The sequence below is a fragment of the Bos taurus genome, chromosome 12, assembly GCF_002263795.3.
Source record: "Bos taurus isolate L1 Dominette 01449 registration number 42190680 breed Hereford chromosome 12, ARS-UCD2.0, whole genome shotgun sequence".
Classification (NCBI taxonomy): Eukaryota; Metazoa; Chordata; class Mammalia; order Artiodactyla; family Bovidae; genus Bos; species Bos taurus.
This window is the reverse complement of record NC_037339.1, coordinates 32399462-32418919: the sequence shown is the minus strand read 5'-3', so window position 1 is coordinate 32418919 and position 19458 is coordinate 32399462. Positions and strand designations below refer to the sequence as shown.

General features: G+C 43.5%; 1 protein-coding gene across 2 annotated transcripts in view; it reads right to left on the bottom strand.

Annotated features, from left to right (window-relative positions):
* Positions 1–6379: 6379 nt before the first annotated feature.
* LNX2 (ligand of numb-protein X 2) overlaps positions 6380–19458 on the bottom strand; it is an 89625-nt gene continuing 76546 nt past the window's right edge. The window contains exons 8-9 of one of the 2 annotated variants that reach the window (XM_059892055.1): positions 10254–10412; positions 6380–8579 (exon numbers count right to left, since the gene is read on the bottom strand). In XM_059892055.1, coding sequence (XP_059748038.1) covers positions 8444–8579; positions 10254–10412 — 295 coding nt within the window. In that variant the 3' untranslated portion in view covers positions 6380–8443. The remainder of the gene's footprint in view (positions 8580–10253; positions 10413–19458) is intronic. The other variant, NM_001075884.1, reaches the window with a different exon arrangement.

Here is a 19458-nt window from a genome sequence, read left to right as displayed (position 1 = left end):
TTCTTGGCAAAACTCTATTAGTCTTTGCCCTGCTTCATTCTGTACACCAAGGCCAAATTTGCCTCTTACTCCAGGTGTTTCTTAACTCCCTACTTTTGCATTCCAGTCCCTTAATGAAAAGGACATCTTTTTTGGGTGTTAATTCTAGAAGGTTTTGTAGGTCATCATAGAACCATTCAACTTTAGCTTCTTCAGCATTACTGGTCGGGGCATAGACTTGGATTACTGTGATATTGAATGGTTTGCCTTGGAAACGAACAGAGATCATTCTGTTGTTTTTGAGATTGCATGGAAGATTGCATTTCGGACTCTCTAGGCCTGTGCAGAACTGTAAACCTCACCTTCCAATCACCTCTCCCCTTGCCCACAGCCCCCATGCCCCAGCGCCTGCCTTTCCATCCCTCTTCGTGTGAATACCTCGCCCCTCGCCTTTGGTGGAGCAGGTCTGAGGCTTAGTCTACAGTCTTCTTGCTTTGATACCTTGTGGATAACCCCTACTTTGCTGCACACCCCAGCGTCCCTGTGTTGTGGCTCCCCATGTGGCAGGCACCCAGACCTGGTTCATTTCTGTAACAAGGTGAGACAGGAACTCTTTTTCCCTGAGAACATTTATAAATTATGCGCAGGCCAACTCTGCTGTTGGCTGGGTCCACAGGCTGGGTCCCGGGAGCAGGAGGCTGGGGAGGGTGTGGATCTGCACAAACGGCCTGGGGAGAGGCAGGGGCCAGTCCACACCTCCCGTGACCTCGGACACTCTCAGGTTGGTTCTGAGTCCTGGGCGACAGAGTACTGTTTCATAGAATCTAAGCAAAGTGGAGAAAAACTTTGCTTTTTAACAGCTGCCTCCACCCTTGGAGCCTCCCGTTGGGTAGTCGTTGCTTCTCTTCCATCAGAGTCTAAGCAGTAGCACTTGCCCGGCCTTTCTAGGACTGGTGACCAGTCTGTGGGCAGTGCCAGGAGGTGTGGTTGTTGGTTCACCCCTAAACCCGAAGCTCTTGGGGAAGCAGGTGAGAACTGATCGAAGTTGGTAAATAGGCCAGCTTCATGACTCGCAGGTGAGAGGGAACAGAGCTGGGGGAGTTTCTGTGCTCACTGCGGGGTGGGGGTGTGTGTGTGCAGTGCCCTCAGGGTGGGAAGTGTGCCCCGGCCCACGGGCAGGGGTGGCAGGGCCCCCATGGGCTGCTGGTCTACTCCTGCACTGAAGAAGTTTCTCCATCTCTTACTTAGCTCTGTACGGACAGATCCTGGGCCCTGAGCGTCTGTACCTTACTTCCAGAGAGGTTCTGTGTTGCCATAGAAACTAATTGGTGGCTTAGTTAAATGGCACAGATTTACACTACAAAATAGCAAAGAGCTTTCTAATAAGGACTCTGAGGAGCTGAAACCTTCCCTTCAGGCAAAGAGACTGACAGGAAAAGCTCCCTTTCTGAATTCCTAGCCTGTGACTAGGCGGCAGTCTAGTGACTTGACTCCACCAAGCCGGTGGAGTCTCTAGGGCTTCACGTATCACCAAGTGCAGACAAACAGAGGAGAGTCTGGGTTATGAAAGAGGAAGTCAGGTGTTCTAAAGCAGTGATCCAGACCCGTCTGTGTCTCATGCACACATAGGTGCTAAATAAATTCTTGTTTAAAAAAACCACGTGGAAAAGAAACCCTTCAATCGCTTGAAGGTGCTTGGGTATTTAAGGCAATTTAACCAGTGTATGTCTGCATGCAGCTTCAACACCCCGCCCTCCACTTATCTGACACCTTGACTTCACTTGGCACTTTAAGAATAGTTATCTTACTTAAGCTCTAAGCTTTAATACTGCAAACTGGTTAAATCTGAATGAATGGAGTTTCACTCTACATGGTAGAGTTTACTGCACCACTAGAGTTTCAGGCAGGATAAATGGGATGATGCGGCCTTAGAAGCTATCCAGGGTGGTTAACTTCAGATTTCATTTTAACTATCCATTTGAGAGGGCTTCCCTGGTGGTTCAGTGGTAAAGAATACACCTGCCAGTGCAGGAGATGCAGGTTCAACCCCTGGGTTGGGACGATCCCCTGGAGAAAGGAATGGTAATCCACTGTAGTACTTTTGCCTGGAGAACCCCATGGACAGAGGAGACTGGGAGGGCTACAGTCAATGGGGTCGCAAAGAGCCAGACGCAACTGAGCACGCATGTACACATCCATTTGAGAAATCGTAAAGCAGCAGTCCACTTTAACACACAGGAGAATGGAAATCGGGAAGGTGCAGCAATAAAATTTGGAGGCGCCGTGGTCTTGTAGGGCTCCGTGGCCTGAAAACCAATCCCCCAGACCTGCCTCCCGACTCTTCCTATGGGACCTGTCTCTGGGCTTAACACAAGCTGTCCTTGCTCTGGACAAGCTGCTGACAATGATCTCTGCAACTGCCCCCTCCCCTGCATCCCCTGCAAATGAAAAACTGCTTTAGTGACTTCAGACAGCTTGGAAGCTGGCAACCAAGTGACCACGGCACTGCACTCACACTTCTCTGAAACCTCTCCTGACATCTGGGCTGTAGCACCAGCTGCCAGATCGTCTAGGTCAGCAGTCCCCAACCTTTTTGGCATCAAGGACCGATTTTGTAGAGGACAATTTTTTTTTTTTTTCAATTTATTTTCTTTTGGCTGTCCTGAGTCTTCATGCTGTGGGTGGGTTTTCCCTAGTTGCCACAAGAGGGGGCTACTTTTCTCACCTCGGAGGCTTCTCTTGTAGAGCATGGGCTCTAGGCCCATGGGCTTTGTTTCTCTGGGGCGTGTGGAATCTTCCCGGACCAGGGATGAAACCCGTGTCCTCTGCATTGGCAGGCAGATTTCTTTCCACTATGCCACCAGGGAAGTCCCGTGGAGGACAATCTTTCCACGGACTGGGGTAGGGAGGTGGTTTCGGGATGATTTAAACACTTATTGTGCAATTTATTTCTATTCTTATTACATTGGCTCCATTCAGATCATCAGGCATTAGATGCTGGATGTTGGGGACCTCTGGGCTAGGTCAATATGTTGCCTTTATTCCCCTTCTGGCCTATTTCCTACATGTGGTGTTCTTTTTTTTTTTTTTTAAGGTATAATTGTCCTGCAACTTTAGCTTCAGGTGTACAAGATTTGACATTTGTATACATTGCAGAATGACCACAGTAAGTCTTGTTAATGTCATCACTGTGCATAGTTAGAACATTTTTCCCTGTGATGAGAACCTTTAAGATCTACTTGCTCAGCAACTCTCAAATAGAGAAACAGTATTAACTATAGTCGCCATGCTGCACTTTCCATCCTCATGACTTATTTTTAAATATTTAAAAAATTTTTATTTTGGAATATAGTGGGGCTTCCCAGGTGGTGCTAGTGGTAAAGAACCCACCTGCCAATGCAGGAGACATAAGAGATGTGGGTTTGATCCCTGGGTGAGGAAGATCCCTTGAAGGAAAGCATGGCAACCCACTCCAGTATTCTTGCCTAGAGAATCCCATGGACAGAGGAGCCTGGTGGGCTACAGTCCATGGGGTCACAGAGAGTTGGACATGACTGAAACGACTTAGCACACATAGGTTGCTTTACAGTGTCGTTTCTGCTGTATCAACACAGTGAATAAGCTATATGTATACAAATATCCCCTCCCTCTGAAGCCTCCCCCCTCCCCCCACTGACTTATTTTACAGCTCCAAGTTTACACCGTTTGATCCCTTTCACCCGTTTCTCCCACACCTGCACCCAACTCGGGCAGTCTGTTTTAACATTCCACATATGAGATGGTTTGGTATTTGTTTTCTGACTTATTTCACTTAGCGAGATGCCCTTGGGGGTCCATCCATGCTGCCCCATATGGGAAGATCTATTTATTATGGCTGAACCGTATTTCACTGTTTACATACACTGTCTTCAGCCACTGATGGACAGGTAGGTGGTTTACAGGTCTTGGCTATTGTGAATAGTGTGGTGGTGAAGATGGGGGTGTCAGTAACTTTTCTCCTCGTGTTCCTTGTGGGACATGATGGTGATAAGAACCACTACTAACGGTAGCACTACTAACGGTGCTGGTGTCAGCCTTTCTGTATTTCACGTAGTTATAAACTAAATCTAAACAAATCTTGTCTGTTCAGAACAATCATAACGATGAATTGGAGAAGACAAGGAGGGACCACAACAGTGGTCCCCACGTTAGACTGCAGGGGTGACTGGAGTCGACAGTACAGGAGGGACAGAGCTTGGGGGTGGAGAGGGAGGCTTGGAGGAAGAGCACTTCACTGGGAGAAGCCGGACACACTTGGGCCAGGAGGTCAAGGGCAGCAGCGGGGGTCATAAACCCTGTTGACAGCAGGTACCTTCGACGGGGCATGGGGACATGGTGTTCTTACTACCCCAAACCACAACCCACCTAATCACGAGGAACAGCAGACAGTGCTGATGGAGCATGTTCTACAATGTCCCTGACCATCCTCTTCAACACTTTCAAGATCCTCCTCAACAAGGGAAGTCGAGAGGAGCCTCACTTGACAACTGGTGGTTCATGGGACCCTGAAGCAGAAAAGCCCAGGAGGCCCACATTTTCCCTCTGGGATAACTTGGGTTCTTCAGAAGGTACAGAATCTGGTATTTAATGTCTAGTTTTAAAAATTGCTTGATCTGCCTGACAAGTTTTCCAGTGCACATCCATGTCTGTTAAAAGTTTTGTTGTCGCTCAGTTGTGTCCGACTCTTTGCGACGCCATGGACTGCAGCACACCAGGCCTCCCTGTCCTTCACCATCTCCAGGAGTTTGCTCAAACTCACGTCCATTGAGTCAGTGAGGCCATGCAACCATCTCACCCTTGGTCAACCCTTTCTCCTCCTGCCCTCAATCTGTCCCAGCATCAGGGTCTTTTCCAGTGAGTCGGCTAGTAAAATCTTTTAGAAGAGAGGAGCTCACTCTGAGAGATTGATAATGATTTCTCAAGTTGATGTCACTTGAGCCAGGCCAGCCACAGTGACACAGGAAGGTAGGGGGTGGGTGTGGGTGGTGGGTTAGCAGAGAGGCAGAGAAGGCCAGGGCCAGGTGTTGGGGAGCCTGTCATGTGGGGCTGTCATTCTGAGAACACAGAACCACTGGTCTTGTGAACAGGGTGAGGACGTGGTCGGTGATGACTGGGGTTGGGGTTTAAAGTTACGCTGATGGAGGGGAGTCTGGATTGAAAGAGTGGGAGCAGGCAAGTGCTTGGGAAAACATGTTTCAGGTTTGGAATTCAGGGGCCCTATAGCAGTAGGGCTTCCCTGGTGGCTCAGAGGTTAAAGCATCTGCCTGCAATGCAGGAGACCTGGGTTCGATCCCTGGGTCGGGAAGATCCCCTGGAGAAGGAAATGGCAACCCACTCCAGTATTCTTGCCTGGAAAATTCCATGGGCAGAGGAGCCTGGTGGGCTACAGTCCATGGGGGGTGGCAAAGAGTCAGACACGACTGAGCGACTTCACTTCACATAGCAGTAGGATGCTTGGTCTACAGACTATAGGATTACAGGGCATTAGCGTGTTCAGAATGCCAAGGTGGTGATCAAAGATGGTGCTTAGAACTATGCCTAGAAGTAGGTGATCGGAGCCATAATAAATACCAACACAAAGGCCTGCTGAGAGTCATCACATGGAGGTTCATTCTCTCGAAAGTGGGGAGTGGAGATGAAAGTGGGCAGCATTCAAGCTATGCCTCCAAATATGGGACCATGTGAGCAGGCAGAGAAGGGACAGCATTACAGGGACACAGGAGGGAAGATGACCAGCGTGCGTGAGGGTGGGACCTGGGGCACCTACTGGAGTGATGGGAGTAAGTGTGGCTGCAGAGCCGTAGAAATCCTGACTGAGGTTGGACCAGAGGCCTCGGTTTGAGCTTACTAGGAAACTGGGAACCAACTTGCAACTAAAAATAACCTTTTTTTTTTTTTAATGCAGGCAGTACCCAAAGTTCTACAAGGATGGAAACCCCAGTGAGGACCGCCTGAGAGGTGCTGTGAGAGGAAGGGGTGAGGAGACCAGCATCGCATCCAACAGAAATGCAAGGTTAGCCACCCTGGAGATTTACTTTCCTAGTAACCACATTCAAAAAATAACAAGTTGGTGAGGTTAATAACTTTATATTACACAATACATCCAGGGTATTAGCACTTCCGCACGTGGCACCTGCCACGTTTCTGGTGCTCAGTGGCCGCCATCCAGAGGTCTGGCACAGGCTGACAGCCCGACAGTCAGAAGGGAGCGAGTGGGCTCCACCTTCAGCAGTGACAATCAGAAGACGGATGTGTGGTCCCGAGGCATCGAGCTTGGGATGCTGTAGTGTGACACAATGCCACAAACAAAAGTAAGGACCACACGAGTCTGCACCTGTGGTGCAAGAAAAGACAGTGCTGCTCTTGTGGAAAGGATGATTTTTATTTCCATCCTAAATGATTATCACATTATTATTTAAACACATTTGAAAAATCCTGAAGTAATGTAAACTGAAGGCACAGAACAAATCAACACATTTAACTTGAGATGAGGGGATTTGAGTATTTTTTTTCAGTAACAATAAATTATGAACAAGTTTCCATCACCAAACATCATTCTGACCGAAAGCTCTGGTCTTTCATAGTAAAACCAAATTAGCTTAAGTTGACTTCAAGATTTCCACAGTAAAATAATATTGGAAAAAAGTCGCCCCTGGGTCCGCTGTAAGCCTTTTATTTATAACAAAGTGGTGGTCAGGATGTTTGCTGATGGACTGCCACTCGCCAAGGATGACACATTCTTTTAAAATGTTTTAAAAAATCGCAAAATGGGCTACAAAATTCTGTTTGGGGAACAGGGGAAAAAAAAAACAAAAAACTTGTTCCATGTCAATTAGAGTAACAAGTAACAATACCAGACTGCTTCAGAAGCCAGTCACCATAGAATAGTAACACACTGCAAGGGGCATTCCACTCTATCTTGGTTAACTATTGACCTTAGAGTGTCATAACAGTCATTGTTGCCATTTCTTATTTAGTAAAGAGATATGTTTAAAAAAACAATTTAAAAACTAACTGGAATAATCTGTGACACGCTACAGAAATGATGCAATGGCTAGGTTTTAAAGTAACATGGTCATGCTTCACAATATACTGTAGTGTTCTAAAATACATTCTCTGATCATTAACACCGTTTATTACAGAGGGCACTTGTAAATTAGCTCAGATTCTGAACTAGGTTTATAAATGAAACTTTTCAAGTATGCATAATATCCATAAGGTAGAGACTTTCCTCTTATTCACTCCATGTGTTCTTCCAGGGGACAACTGTGATGATTAAAGGATAAACAAAATGGGCTGGTCAGTTTTCAAAAACATGTCAGAAAACATGAGACAGTCTAGTGATCAAGGACTGATTGAAAAGTTTTTTTAAAAATCTGGAGTAGGTGGTTTCAGACATTAATATCTTTCAGACTTTTTCCTGAAACAAGTAAGTGTATAACATAAGTAAAGCAATAATGGGGGAAATTAAGGGCTTCTAAAACACTCAAGAGAATAAAATTTAAAAGGCCTATCTTCTACTTAGCTGTGATATATGAGTGTGCATTTAATAGCAATATGCCTTTATTTTTATCATCTAATTGCATAAATCACAAAAACATTCCCAGCCAAGTTTGCTGATAGAAGTATAATACAAACTCTAGAAAATGATTTTTAGCAAAAACTGCTTCAAAATTTTCCTACATAACAAAACATTCCTTTGGAAATGAAATCTTTTAGACTGTCAAGTAAATGCAGCTTTTACCATCTCTAGCACTAAACTATAATTACCTCCCAAATTCTTTTTTCATTGGATAATATCTTTTATTCTGCAGTATTCTAATAATGGTACATTATTTTAAAAAAATGCCTTTAGTAGTCTCAGACTTATGTCTTCATCTATGAGTACTGAGATGAAAGTAGATACAAAATAAGCCAGAAAAATGACCTTTTAAACAGTATCGTTTGAAATGTTGGCACAGATGAAAATGGGGAGCGGCTTTTCCACACTGAGCAGGCGGCCACTCACGGCACTGGCCACCCAAGTGACAGCCCACTTGGCCTGTCTCGGGCACATGAAACTCATTTTATGACTCAGTGACTGAAAACAGAGCTACTGGAAGCCACCTGAGGCAGCCGGCTGGCTCACAGTTTGGGCAGACTTCATTCTTTATTACAGCTCACATTCTGACAACTGAGAACCTGGATTCTGAAAATGTGACCCCACGAGGGTTAGGGGAAGACGGGTTCTGAGCTGAGAGAAATGTGACAAACTCAGGGGAGGAGGCATTTAAATATTAATAACAAAAGGACAAGCCTAGTGGGTTTGGCCCTGTGTGTCCCAGCTGCGTCAGCAGGCCCTAACAGAAACTTGACAAAACCAAAGGGGTTTCTTTCCAAGACCTAAAAAAAAGGAAGCTGTTCGACTTAACACCAAATTCAAAATCTACACCAGGCTGCCAGGCCAACAGATGACGGTCAGTGTGACTTTGTTTCTCTGCTCCTTCAGCATGGGGACCAATGCCGAGTGGCTCATGCCCACGGTTGACAGGCCGTTCACAGCCACGATCATGTCTCCACATCTGGACAACAACAGACAGAAAGAGTCAGTGTTTTCACGGTATCAGAAATGTTGTCCTGAGATTTGTTTGGCACACTTACCCATTAACTGTCGATGATCAGGCTATATGACTTTCTTTGAGAAATATCTGGGTGATTTTTAAGCCTATGTTGGCTTTCCCTTGTCAACACCCCCATGCCAGCCTCTCCTGTAACTGGTGGATGATTTCAAAGGAAAGCAGAGTAATTTTCACAGAAGCTTAAGCAATGTATAGTTAAGAGAATACATCTGCTGCCTCCTTTAAAAATATCACATGATACATTTGGAGGGGGCTGCTATTTTCATTGATTTTTTACAGCCCATTCATTCGAGGCTTCAATTAAATGAGACCCACACCTCTTTCAGCCAAGGATGCTTACTGTCCTTCGGCTGAATTATCACAAATGGATGGTGAATCTGAAGGCCTTTCTATCTTTTATAATTTTTAGTCTTTATTTTGAATATGAATATGTTACTTTCTTGTGATCTAGTTCAACTTCTTTTAGGAAGTGGAAGTTAATTAGTCTAAAATTCACATGAGACCCAGACTGGTTGAACCCTTGGCTGAGAGAACGGTTATTTCATCCCCGCCTCCCACTCTTTTCTCTGAAGTGATTTTTCCATCTCTACCAGGTGATAGTGGGGTCTGGAGCACACTGACCCTGATGCATTTTCCTCGATATTCTCGAGCTGTTGTTCTGTTTGCAAAATGTAAACTCCCCGATTTGTGCAGCACTCTGACTAGGATGTCAGCATCCACTTTTTAAGAACTGTTTCTTGCATCCAAAATTAGGTCCCAAGAACTTACAGTCACCTGTCTCCTCTGTCTGTATAATCTCCTGATGGAATGCCTCTTTCTTCTCATGGTGCCTGAGCTCTGAGAAAGGCGGCACGGAGGCTGAGAGGGTACTTTTTGCCCAGTGGTGACAATGGCAGGGGCTGAATGGCCTAGACTCCTAGATTAATTGCTGTCAACGACTTCCAGCTATTTGACTATGTGCAGCTTTTTTAACCCGAATCCTCAGTGTCTTGCTTATAAAATAGTAACACCAGCAGCACCTACCTCGCGGGCCCATAGCCAGCACCTAGCACCGCGCCTGGCACGCACATCATCCATCAATACTGATGAAACCTCTACTACGAATGCAAGGCCCCACGCTGGCTGCCAGGAATCTAACACAAAATGCAACAAAATCCCTCCCACGTGGACTTGCATGAATTGAGCGTTATGTTGACATAAGTGCTGTAGAGAAAGTCACCTAATGACAGGACTGGACTCAGGTGCTCAGGGCAAGCTTCAGGTCACAATGTGTCCGCGTGACTCTGCGTTACTGTTAATCTCACAACAGGCACTGACCTGTGGTACCAAGATGCTTCAGTCTAGATCAGGCCTGGCAGATCTGTCTCTGTAAAGGCCCAGATGGTAGGTTACCATCCTGGGCTCTGTGAGTCACTGGTCTCGGGACTGGCCACTTGGCTCTGCCATCACATCTCAGAAGCAGCCCGGGGAGATAGGTAAACGAGGGAACGTGGGTATGTTCCAATAAAACTTTATGTACAAGGATGGACAACAGGCTGGACTTGGGAGCTGACCTTGGTCTAGACCGTGTCCATCACAGTAAATGCAAACCACATCATTAAGCACAATAAGACTCACTTTAATCTTCCGTCGTAATAAGCAGGGGTCCCCAGGACGATGGTTTTGATGAAAAAAGGCTGATTGGTGTGGTTCTCTTCGTATCCGCCGACGATACTAAAGCCCCAGCTTCCCAAGTAGCTTCTTCGTAAGACTATGTCATGGCAGCTATGAAGGGCACTGTCAACAAGAGACCAAGAAAAATTAGTGTGAGGGCTTTTTATAGCCTGTTCATCTTTGTTGTAACTCCACACCATGGTCCGTGCATCTATTACGGATGGGGAGCAACATACAACATGCTAGAACATGTGCTCTGGTTTCTTAGCTCAATGAGCAGCATTTAACAGAACACTGACACCAGTGGGCTGTCATCTGGGGCAACAGCTCTGCTGTCCCTAGGGGGTGGGGGTGGGGGCCCTTCCACTGTGTGTGCTGGCATGTACACACACCTGCTTATTTGCATTGTTTGATCTTCTGCAGAAGATTCAGAATAACAAAAACAACCTGTACTGTCCTAAAACATCAGGCCAACACATGGGACTCCTCTCTACTGGAAGCCTTTTTACACATTAACGACCAGAGATGTAGTAACACCACAAGCGTGGTGGGATCGCAAAGAGACAGACACAACTTAGTGACCAAACACCACCACAGTTGATTTATAATGTTGCTTTAGGTATACAGCTAAATATCCCTTGTTGCTATGTTTCCCCTTTGGTAACTGTAAGTTTATTTTTGAATGTCTGTGGGTCTGTCTTGTAAATAAGCTCATCTGTATCATTTTCTTTTTAGATTCCACATGTAAGTGACATTATGTGATATTTCTCGTAGTCTGACTTCACTCATGATAATCTCTAGGTCCGTCCATGTTTCAGCAAGTGGCATTCTGTTCTTTTTGTATGGTGAGTAATATTCCACTGTACTGTGTACCACATTTCATTATCCGTTCCTCTGTAAGTGGACATTTAAGTTGCTTCCATGTCTTGGCTATCGTGAGAAGTGCTGTTGTCAACACAGGAGTGCGTGTATCTTTCTGTATTATAGCTTTGTTTGGATATATCCCCCTAGTGGGATTGCTGGATCACATGGTAGCTGTTTTTAATTTCTTGAGGAACCTCCATACTGTTCTCCATAGGGGTTGTAGCAGTTTATATTCCCCCCCCACAGTGTAGGAACTTTCCTTCTCTCCACACACTCTCCAGCATTTATTAGTAGACTGTTTGATGCTGGTCATTCTGTGAGGTGGTACCTCACTGTATCTTTATTTGCATTTCTCTAATAATTAGTAATGTTGAACACCTTTTCATGTACCTACTGGCCACCTGTATTTCTTCTTTGGAGAAATGTCTATTTAGATCTTCTGCCCATTTTTTGATTGGGTTGTTCTTTGTTGCTGCTGTTTCAGTGTTTAAGCTGCTTATATCAATACATTTTAGAAATTAAACCTTTGTTGGTCACATGTTTGCAAATATTTTCTCCCATTCTGTAGGTTGTCTTGTTTATGGCTTCCTTTGCTATCCAAAAGCTTGTAAATTTGATTAGGCCCCACTTATTTTTGTTTTTATTCCTATTGCCTTGGGAGACTGACCTAAGAAAACATTGGTATGATTATGTCAAAGTGTGTTTTGCTTATGTTCTCTTCTGAGTTTTATGGTGTCCGGTTTTAAGTCTTCAAGCCATTTTGAGTTTGTTTTATGTCTGGTGAGTGGATGTGTTCTAACTTCACTGATCTGTATGCAGCTGTCCAGCCTTCCCAACAGTACTTGCTGAAGAGACTCTTCCTCATTGTACACTCTCACCCCCTTGGTCGGAGGTTACCTGGTTGTAGGTGTGCAGGTTTATTTCTGGGCTCTGTTCTGCTCCATGACCCATGTCTGTTTTCGTACCACTACCATGCTGTTTCGAGCACTGCAGCTTTGTAGTATTGTCTGATGTCTGAAGGACTATGCCTCCTGCCTTGTTATTTTTCTTCAGTATTGCTTTAGCAATTCTGGTATTTTATGGTTCTATATGAATTTTAGGATTATTTGTTCTAATCCTATGAAAAATGTCATGGGTAATTTGATAGGGATAGCATTAAATCTGTAGATTGCTTTGGGTAGTATGGCCACTTAAACACATTATTGACCAGAGACGTATTTTTTTTTTTGCCCTGTTAGAACAGAGCCTGGACCACCTAGGCTGGAACCCGGGGATAGGAATACACGTGCCACACAGCCAAAAAAAATCCAGAGACGTATTAATATGTCTTTTGTCACGCAAAAGTATATTTGACCAGAGACATTTCAATATTCACTTACATAACAAATTGCCAGCCACAGGTGGTGGTGGTGTTCAGCTGCCCAGCTGTGTCCGACTTTTGAGACCCATGGACCGCAGCACGCCAGGCCTCCCTGACCCTCACCATCTTCTGAAGTTTGCCCAAGTTCATGTCTGTTGCATTGGTGATGCCATGCAACCATCTCATCCTCTGAGGCCCTCTTTTCCTTCTGCCCTCAGTCTTTATCAGCATCAAGGGCTTTCCCTGGAATTACCTTGCTTTCTCTATGATCCAGCGAATTTGGCAATTTGTTTGGTTTTGGTATCAGAGTGATGGTGACCTCACAGAACGTCTTTGGGAGTGTTCCTTCCTCTTCAGGGTTTTGGAAGAGTTTGAGAAGGTATGGTTTAATTTCTTCTTTGTATACTTGGTGTGAAGCCATCTGGTCCTGGACTTTTGTTTGTAGGGAGTAGATGGGAGGAGAGTTGAGGGAGAACATATACATGCATATATATGGCTGAGTAACTTCGCTGTGCACCTGAAGCCATCACAGCATTCGCAATCGGCTATACACCAATATAAAGTAAAAAGTCTAAGACAGTAAAATTACAGATTCTATTTCACTTCTAGTAATCTAAAATTACCTATTTCTTCTTGATTCAATTTTGGTGGGCTGTATGTTTATAGAAACTTATCTGTTTCTTCTAGATTGTCAAATTTGTTGGTATTTAATTATTCATAGTTTTTTTGTATTTCTCTCATGTTTTTTTGTATTTCTGTGGCATTGGTTGTTATGTCTCCTTTTATATTTCTTATTTTGCTTATTTGGGTTCTCTCTTTTCTTCCTGGTGAGGCTGGCCAGAGATTTGTCAATCTTGTTTATCCTTTCAAAGAACCAGTTCTTGGTGTTGATTTTTTCCTGATTTTTTAAAAATCTCTATTTTATTTCCTCTCTGATCTTTTATTTCCTCCTTTCTGCTAACTTTAGGTTTTGTTTGTTCTTTTTCTAATCGTTTCAAGTGGTAGGTTAGGTTATTTCAGATTTTTCTTGTTTTCTTGAGGAAGGTCTGTATTGCTTTGAACTTCCCTATAATTTTGCTGCATTCCCAGATTTTGTATGACTGGCTTTCTCTATCATTTGTCAAGGTATTTTAAAAAACTTCCTCTTTGATTTCCTTGTTGACCCATTGATTTTTTAGTAGCGTGTTGTTTAGTTTCCATGTAATTGATTTTTCTTCTTTTCTGTGGTTAATTTCTAGTTTTGTACCATTGTGATCAGAAAAGATGCTTGATATAATTTCTATACTCTTAAATTTCTTGAGGCTTATTTTGTGCCCTTGTATGTGGTTAATTCCTAGAGAATGTGCCATGTGCATATGAAAAGAAAGTGTATTGTGGGTTTTTTTTAAATGTAATATCCTGAAAATAGAAATTAAGCCTGTTTTGTTGTATCATTTAGGATTTCTGTTGCCTTACTGATTTTCTGTCTAGAAGGTCTGTCCATTGACATCACTAGGGTATCAAAGTCTCCTACTATTATTGTATACCCATCATTTTCTCCCTTTATGTCTGCTGGTATTTGTTTTCTGTATTTGGGTGCTCCTGTATTAGATGCATGTATGTTGATGAGTATAAAATCCTGTTCTTGTATTGATGCTTTTATCATTATATAGTGTCCGTCTATCTTTCTTTATAGCCTTTAAAGTCTATTTTGTCTGAGTACTACAGCCCCCACTTGCTTGTGATTTGTTGCATGAAATGTTTTTCCACCCCCTCACTTTTAATCTGTGTGTCCTCTGCCCTAAAGTGGGTCTCTTATAAGCAGTATATTATAGCCTCTTGTTTTTTTTTTTATCCAGCTGCCACTCTGTTTGACTAGAGCATTTAGTCCACTGATGTTAAAGGTAATTTACTAAGATATGTATTTTGTTGTTAAATTGATCACTCATGTCTGACTCTTTGCTACGCCATGGACTGCAACGCGCCAGGTTTCCTGTCCTTCACTATCTCCCGGAGTTTGCTCAAACTCATGTCCATTGAATCAGTGATGCTATCTAACCATCTTATCCTCTGTTGCCCGCTTCTCCTCCTGCCTTCAATCTTTCCCAGCATCAGGGCCTTTTCCAATGAGTTGGCTCTCATTGGAAATTTTACAGTTTGTTGTGATCCACACAAAGGCTTTAGTGCAGTCAATGAAGCAGAAGTAGATGTTTTTCTGGAATCCCCTTGCTTTTTCTATAATCCAACAAATGATGGCAATTTGACCTCTAGTTCCTCTGCCTTTCTAAATCCAGCTTGTACATATGAAGTTCTCGGTTCACATACTGTTGAAGCCTAGCTTGAAGGATTTTGAGCATTACTTTGCTAGCATGTGAAATGAGTACAATTGTGCGGTAGTTTGAACATTCTTTGGCATTGCCCTTCTTTGGGACTGGAATGAAAATTGACCTTTTCCAGTCCTGTGGTCACTGCTGAGTTTTCCAAATTTGTTGGCATATTAAACACAGCACTTTAACAGCATCATCTTTCAGGATTTGAAATAGCTCAGCTAGAATTCCATCACCTTCACTAGCTTTGTTCTTAGTAATGCTTACTAAGGTCCACTTGACTTCATACTCCAGGATGTCTGGTTCTAGGTGAGTGATCACACCATCATGGTTATCTGGGTCATTATGATATTTTTTGTACAGTTCTCTATGTATTCTTGCCACCTCTTCTTAGTATTTTCTGCTTCTGTTAGGTCCATACCGTTTCTGTCCTTTATTGTGCCCATCTTTGGTCAAAATATTCCCTTGATAGTTCCAATTTTCCTGAAGAGATCTCTAGTCTTTCCCTTTCTATTGTTTTTCTCTGTTTCTTTGCAAAGTTCACTTAAGAAGATTTTCTTATCTCTCGTTATTCTCTGGAACTCTGCATTCAGATGGATATATCTTTACTTTTCTCTTTTGTCTTTCGCTTCTCTTCTTTTCTCAGCTATCTGTAAGGCCTCCTCAACCAACCATTTTAGCTTTTTGCATTTCTTTTTCTTGGGAATGGTTTTGATCACTGCCTCCTGTACAGTGTTATGAACCTCTGTCCATAGTTCTTCTGGCACTCTATCAGATCTAATCCCTTGAATCTATTTGTCACTTCCACTGTATAATCATAAGGGATTTGATTTAGGTCATCCCTGAATGGCCTAGTGGTTTTCCCTACTTTCTTTAAATTAAACCTGAATTTGTCAACAAGGAATTTATGATCTGAACCACAGTAAGCTCCTGGTCTTGTTTTTGCTGACTCTACAGAGCGTCTCCACCTTTGGCTGCAAAGAATATAATCAATCTGATTTCGGTATTGACTATCTGGTGATGTCCATGTGTACAGTCATCTCTTGTGTAGATGGAAGAGGGTGTTTGCTATGACCAGTGCGTTCTCTTGGCAAAACTCTGTTAGCCTTTGCCCTGCTTCATTTTTTACTCCAAGGCCAAACTTGCCTATTACTCCAGGCACCCCTTGACTTCCAACTTTTGCATTCCAATCTCCTATGATGAAAAGGACATCGTTTTTGATTTTTTTTTTTTTTTGGTGTTCTAAAAGGTCATTATAGAACTGTCCAAGTTCAACTTTTTTGACATTAGTGGTTGGTGCACAGACTGGGATTACTGTGATACTGAATGGTTTGCCTTGGAAACGAGCAGAGATCATTCTGTCATTTTTGAGACTGCACCCAAGTACTGCATTTTGGACTCTTTTGTTGACTATGACAGCTACTCCATTTCTTCTAAGGGATTCTTGTCCACAGTAGTAGACATAATATTTATTGTAGTATATATGTATTTATTGTCATCTTAAACTTTGTTTTCCCATTCATTTTATATTTCTTCTTTGTCCCTTGTTTTTTCTTTTTGTTTTTCCTTTTGTGGTTTGATTTTCTTTTGTATTATATTTACATTCTCTTCTTTCTGGTTTCTGTCAATCTATTTTATATTTTTGATTTGTGGTTATCTTTTTTCAAGTATGTTACCCACTTCCTATATCTATTTGCCTTAGACTGGTAGTCATACAGCCTCAAATTCACTTTAGAGGGGGAAAAAATCTACATTACTCTCCTCCCCCACATTTTATATAATTTTGATGACCTCTTTTATATCTTCGTGTTCATTCTTTTGTTGTTCAGTGTGGTCATCACTTTCATGGAATTATTTTTTATTTCTTTTTTTAACATATTTTCGACTGGGGGGGTTCTTTGCAGAAATTTAACACCTGTGCTGGCAATTTGTTATGTAAGTGAATATTGAAACACCTGCATTTGAGTAAACTCAAATCGTATCAGCAACGTTTTTTGCACTTAATGTATTTATTTGAAACTTTGTACATGTCCTACTGTGAAGCATTCTAGTATTTCATTAAAGCATGGCAGGCAGTGTGGCGGATTCCTCTGTTCAGGGGATCACAACATCTATTACAAAAACATAGTGTTTCACTGTGCTTTTCCCTGGAAGAGCAGACGCTACACTTTCTGGTGGCTTTTTTTTTTTTTTTTGTCCTATGGGTGGTATTTCCTCTAGAATATGTTCTTTTATCTTCCATGATAGTAAACAAAGTGGATCTTTGAGGGGGGTTCTTTTAGAAACACAAAATTTCGTGATGCATCAGTTTTGAAAGGATCTGCCTGCCAATTCAGGAGACATGAGGAGTGGGTTCGATCCTTGGGTCAGGAAGATCTCCTGGAGAAGGAATGGCAACCCACTCCAATAAATTTTCCTGGAAAACTCCATGGACAGAGGAGCCTTGCAGGCTACAGTCCAAGAGGCCACAGAAAGTTGGACACAACTGAGCACATTAATTGTATTACTCTCTAAAAACATATGTCTCTGGTCAATGATATGTTAATCTGTGTACTGGCTTATATAAGTGATTTATTTTCCACTTATGATTTTCTCTTCCCTGTAGATTGTTACCTTTTTTTTCTATTTAGAGAAGACCTTTCGATCTTTCCTTTCAGATATGTTTTCAGTTCAGTCGCTCAGTCGTGTCCAACTCTTTGCAACCCCATGGACTGTAGCACGCTAGGCTTCCCTGTCCATCACCAACTCCTGGAGCTTGCTCAAACTCATGTCCATCGAGTCAGTGATGCCATCCAACCATCTCATCCTCTGTCATCACCTTCTCCTCCTGAATTCAATCTTTCCCAGCATCAGGGTCTTTTCCAGTGAGTCAGTTTTTTGCATCAGGTGGCCAAAGTATTGGAGTTTCGGATATGTTTAGTATTGCCGTATTCTTTAGTTTTTGCTTGTATGAGAAATCCTTTTCTCTCCCTCTGTTCTAAATGATAATCTTCCTGGGGAGAGCATCCTGGGTGGTATAGTTTTCTCTTTTCAGGACTTTTGAATTTATCTTGCCACTACCTTGCCTGCTGCCATTCCTGCAGAGAAGTCAGTTGATAGCCTTGTGGGGGTTCCCTTGTAATCAACTTTTTCTCTTGCTGCCTTTAGGATCCAGTCTTTAACTTCTGTCATTTGTATTATACTACGTCTTGGTGTAGGTCTGTTTGGGTTTAGACTGTTTGCAACCCTCTGTGATCCCTGAACCTGAGTATCTATTTCCTTCTTTAGGTTTGGGATATTTTCAGCCATAATTTCTTCAAATACATTTTGATTTCATTTTCTTTCTTCCCCTACCAGAGTCCCTACTATGAGTAGACTGGCACACTTTGTATTACCCCATGGCACTCTTTATTGCTTTCACTCCATGCCCCCCTCCCCCCAACTTGGCTCTCTGCTGTCCTGACTGGGTGATTTCCATTATTCATTCTTCCAGGCCATTTATTCATTCTTCTGCATTATTCATTCTGCTATTCATTGCCTTCAGCTCAGCTTTTGTCTCTGCAAATGAGCTTTCTTATTTTTCTTGGTTTTTCTTTATATTTCTAGTTCATTTTTACTCTGCATTTCTGTCCATAGCCTTTCTTAATTCCTTCAATATTTTCATCATCTCCTTTTTAAAACTGGTGTCTATAAGACTGAAGAGGTCTTTCACTGTTTGTTCTTTCAGGGGAATTCGCTTGGCCTTTTAACGGGAAATGGTTCCTCTGCTTTATTTTACTTCTATTTCTCTCATTCTGAGTTTAGGAGAAACTGTGGTCTTGGGGGGCTATTTATATGAAGGGGCATCCCTGTGTCACTTGTGAAGGTTTAATATATTTGGTGCGAGGGCTGTCTTTAGCATGAATGCCTGCCGCCTCTCCTCAGTGTGTGCCGGTCATGTCCCCTTGATGGGTGTGTACAGATGCAGTGGCTGGCCTGCTCCTGGAGTTTCTGGTGGCAGGGGTGGTTTGGGCATACCCCCAGAGCACATGGTGGGTGTGGAGGCAGCTCGAGACCACTCTTGGAGTCCCAGGGGAGCAGCGATGGTGGTTTGTGGCTGTTTCTGGCATCTGGGCGGGTGGTGGCTCACATGATGGTGTCTTGCGACCACACCTGGAGTCCGAGAAGGAGACGGCAGCAACTGTGACCCTCCTGGTGTCTGGGCAGGCAGCAGTGGTGGCTCATGGCGGCTCCTGGATCCTGTGCAGGCTGTGTCCTGCCCTCTGTGAGTATGCATATGGGGAAAACGGCGGGTCCTGCCCCTTGCCTTGCACATCCCCAGACACTGGCACCTGGTCTCAAGGGTGGCCAGCCGTCCTCCGTGTACACCCTCTGTAGTCGCAGCAGATGCCCACCACTCCCCGGCTGTTTCTGCACAGCCAACCCCAGTCCTCTCCCGGGTCTCATTTCTGAAGCCCAAAATTCTCTTTGTCCTTTCAGCTCTCTGAAGTCGTCTGCCAGCATCCAGCAGGCACTCTGTAAGACTCATTCCATGTGCAGATGCATTTTTGATATGTTTGTGGGAGAAACTGAGCTTCAGGTCCTTCTACTCCACCATCTTGACCACTTATCTGTTTTTCGTTCTCAGGATTGCTCTGGCTATTTGAGGCCTTTGTGCTTC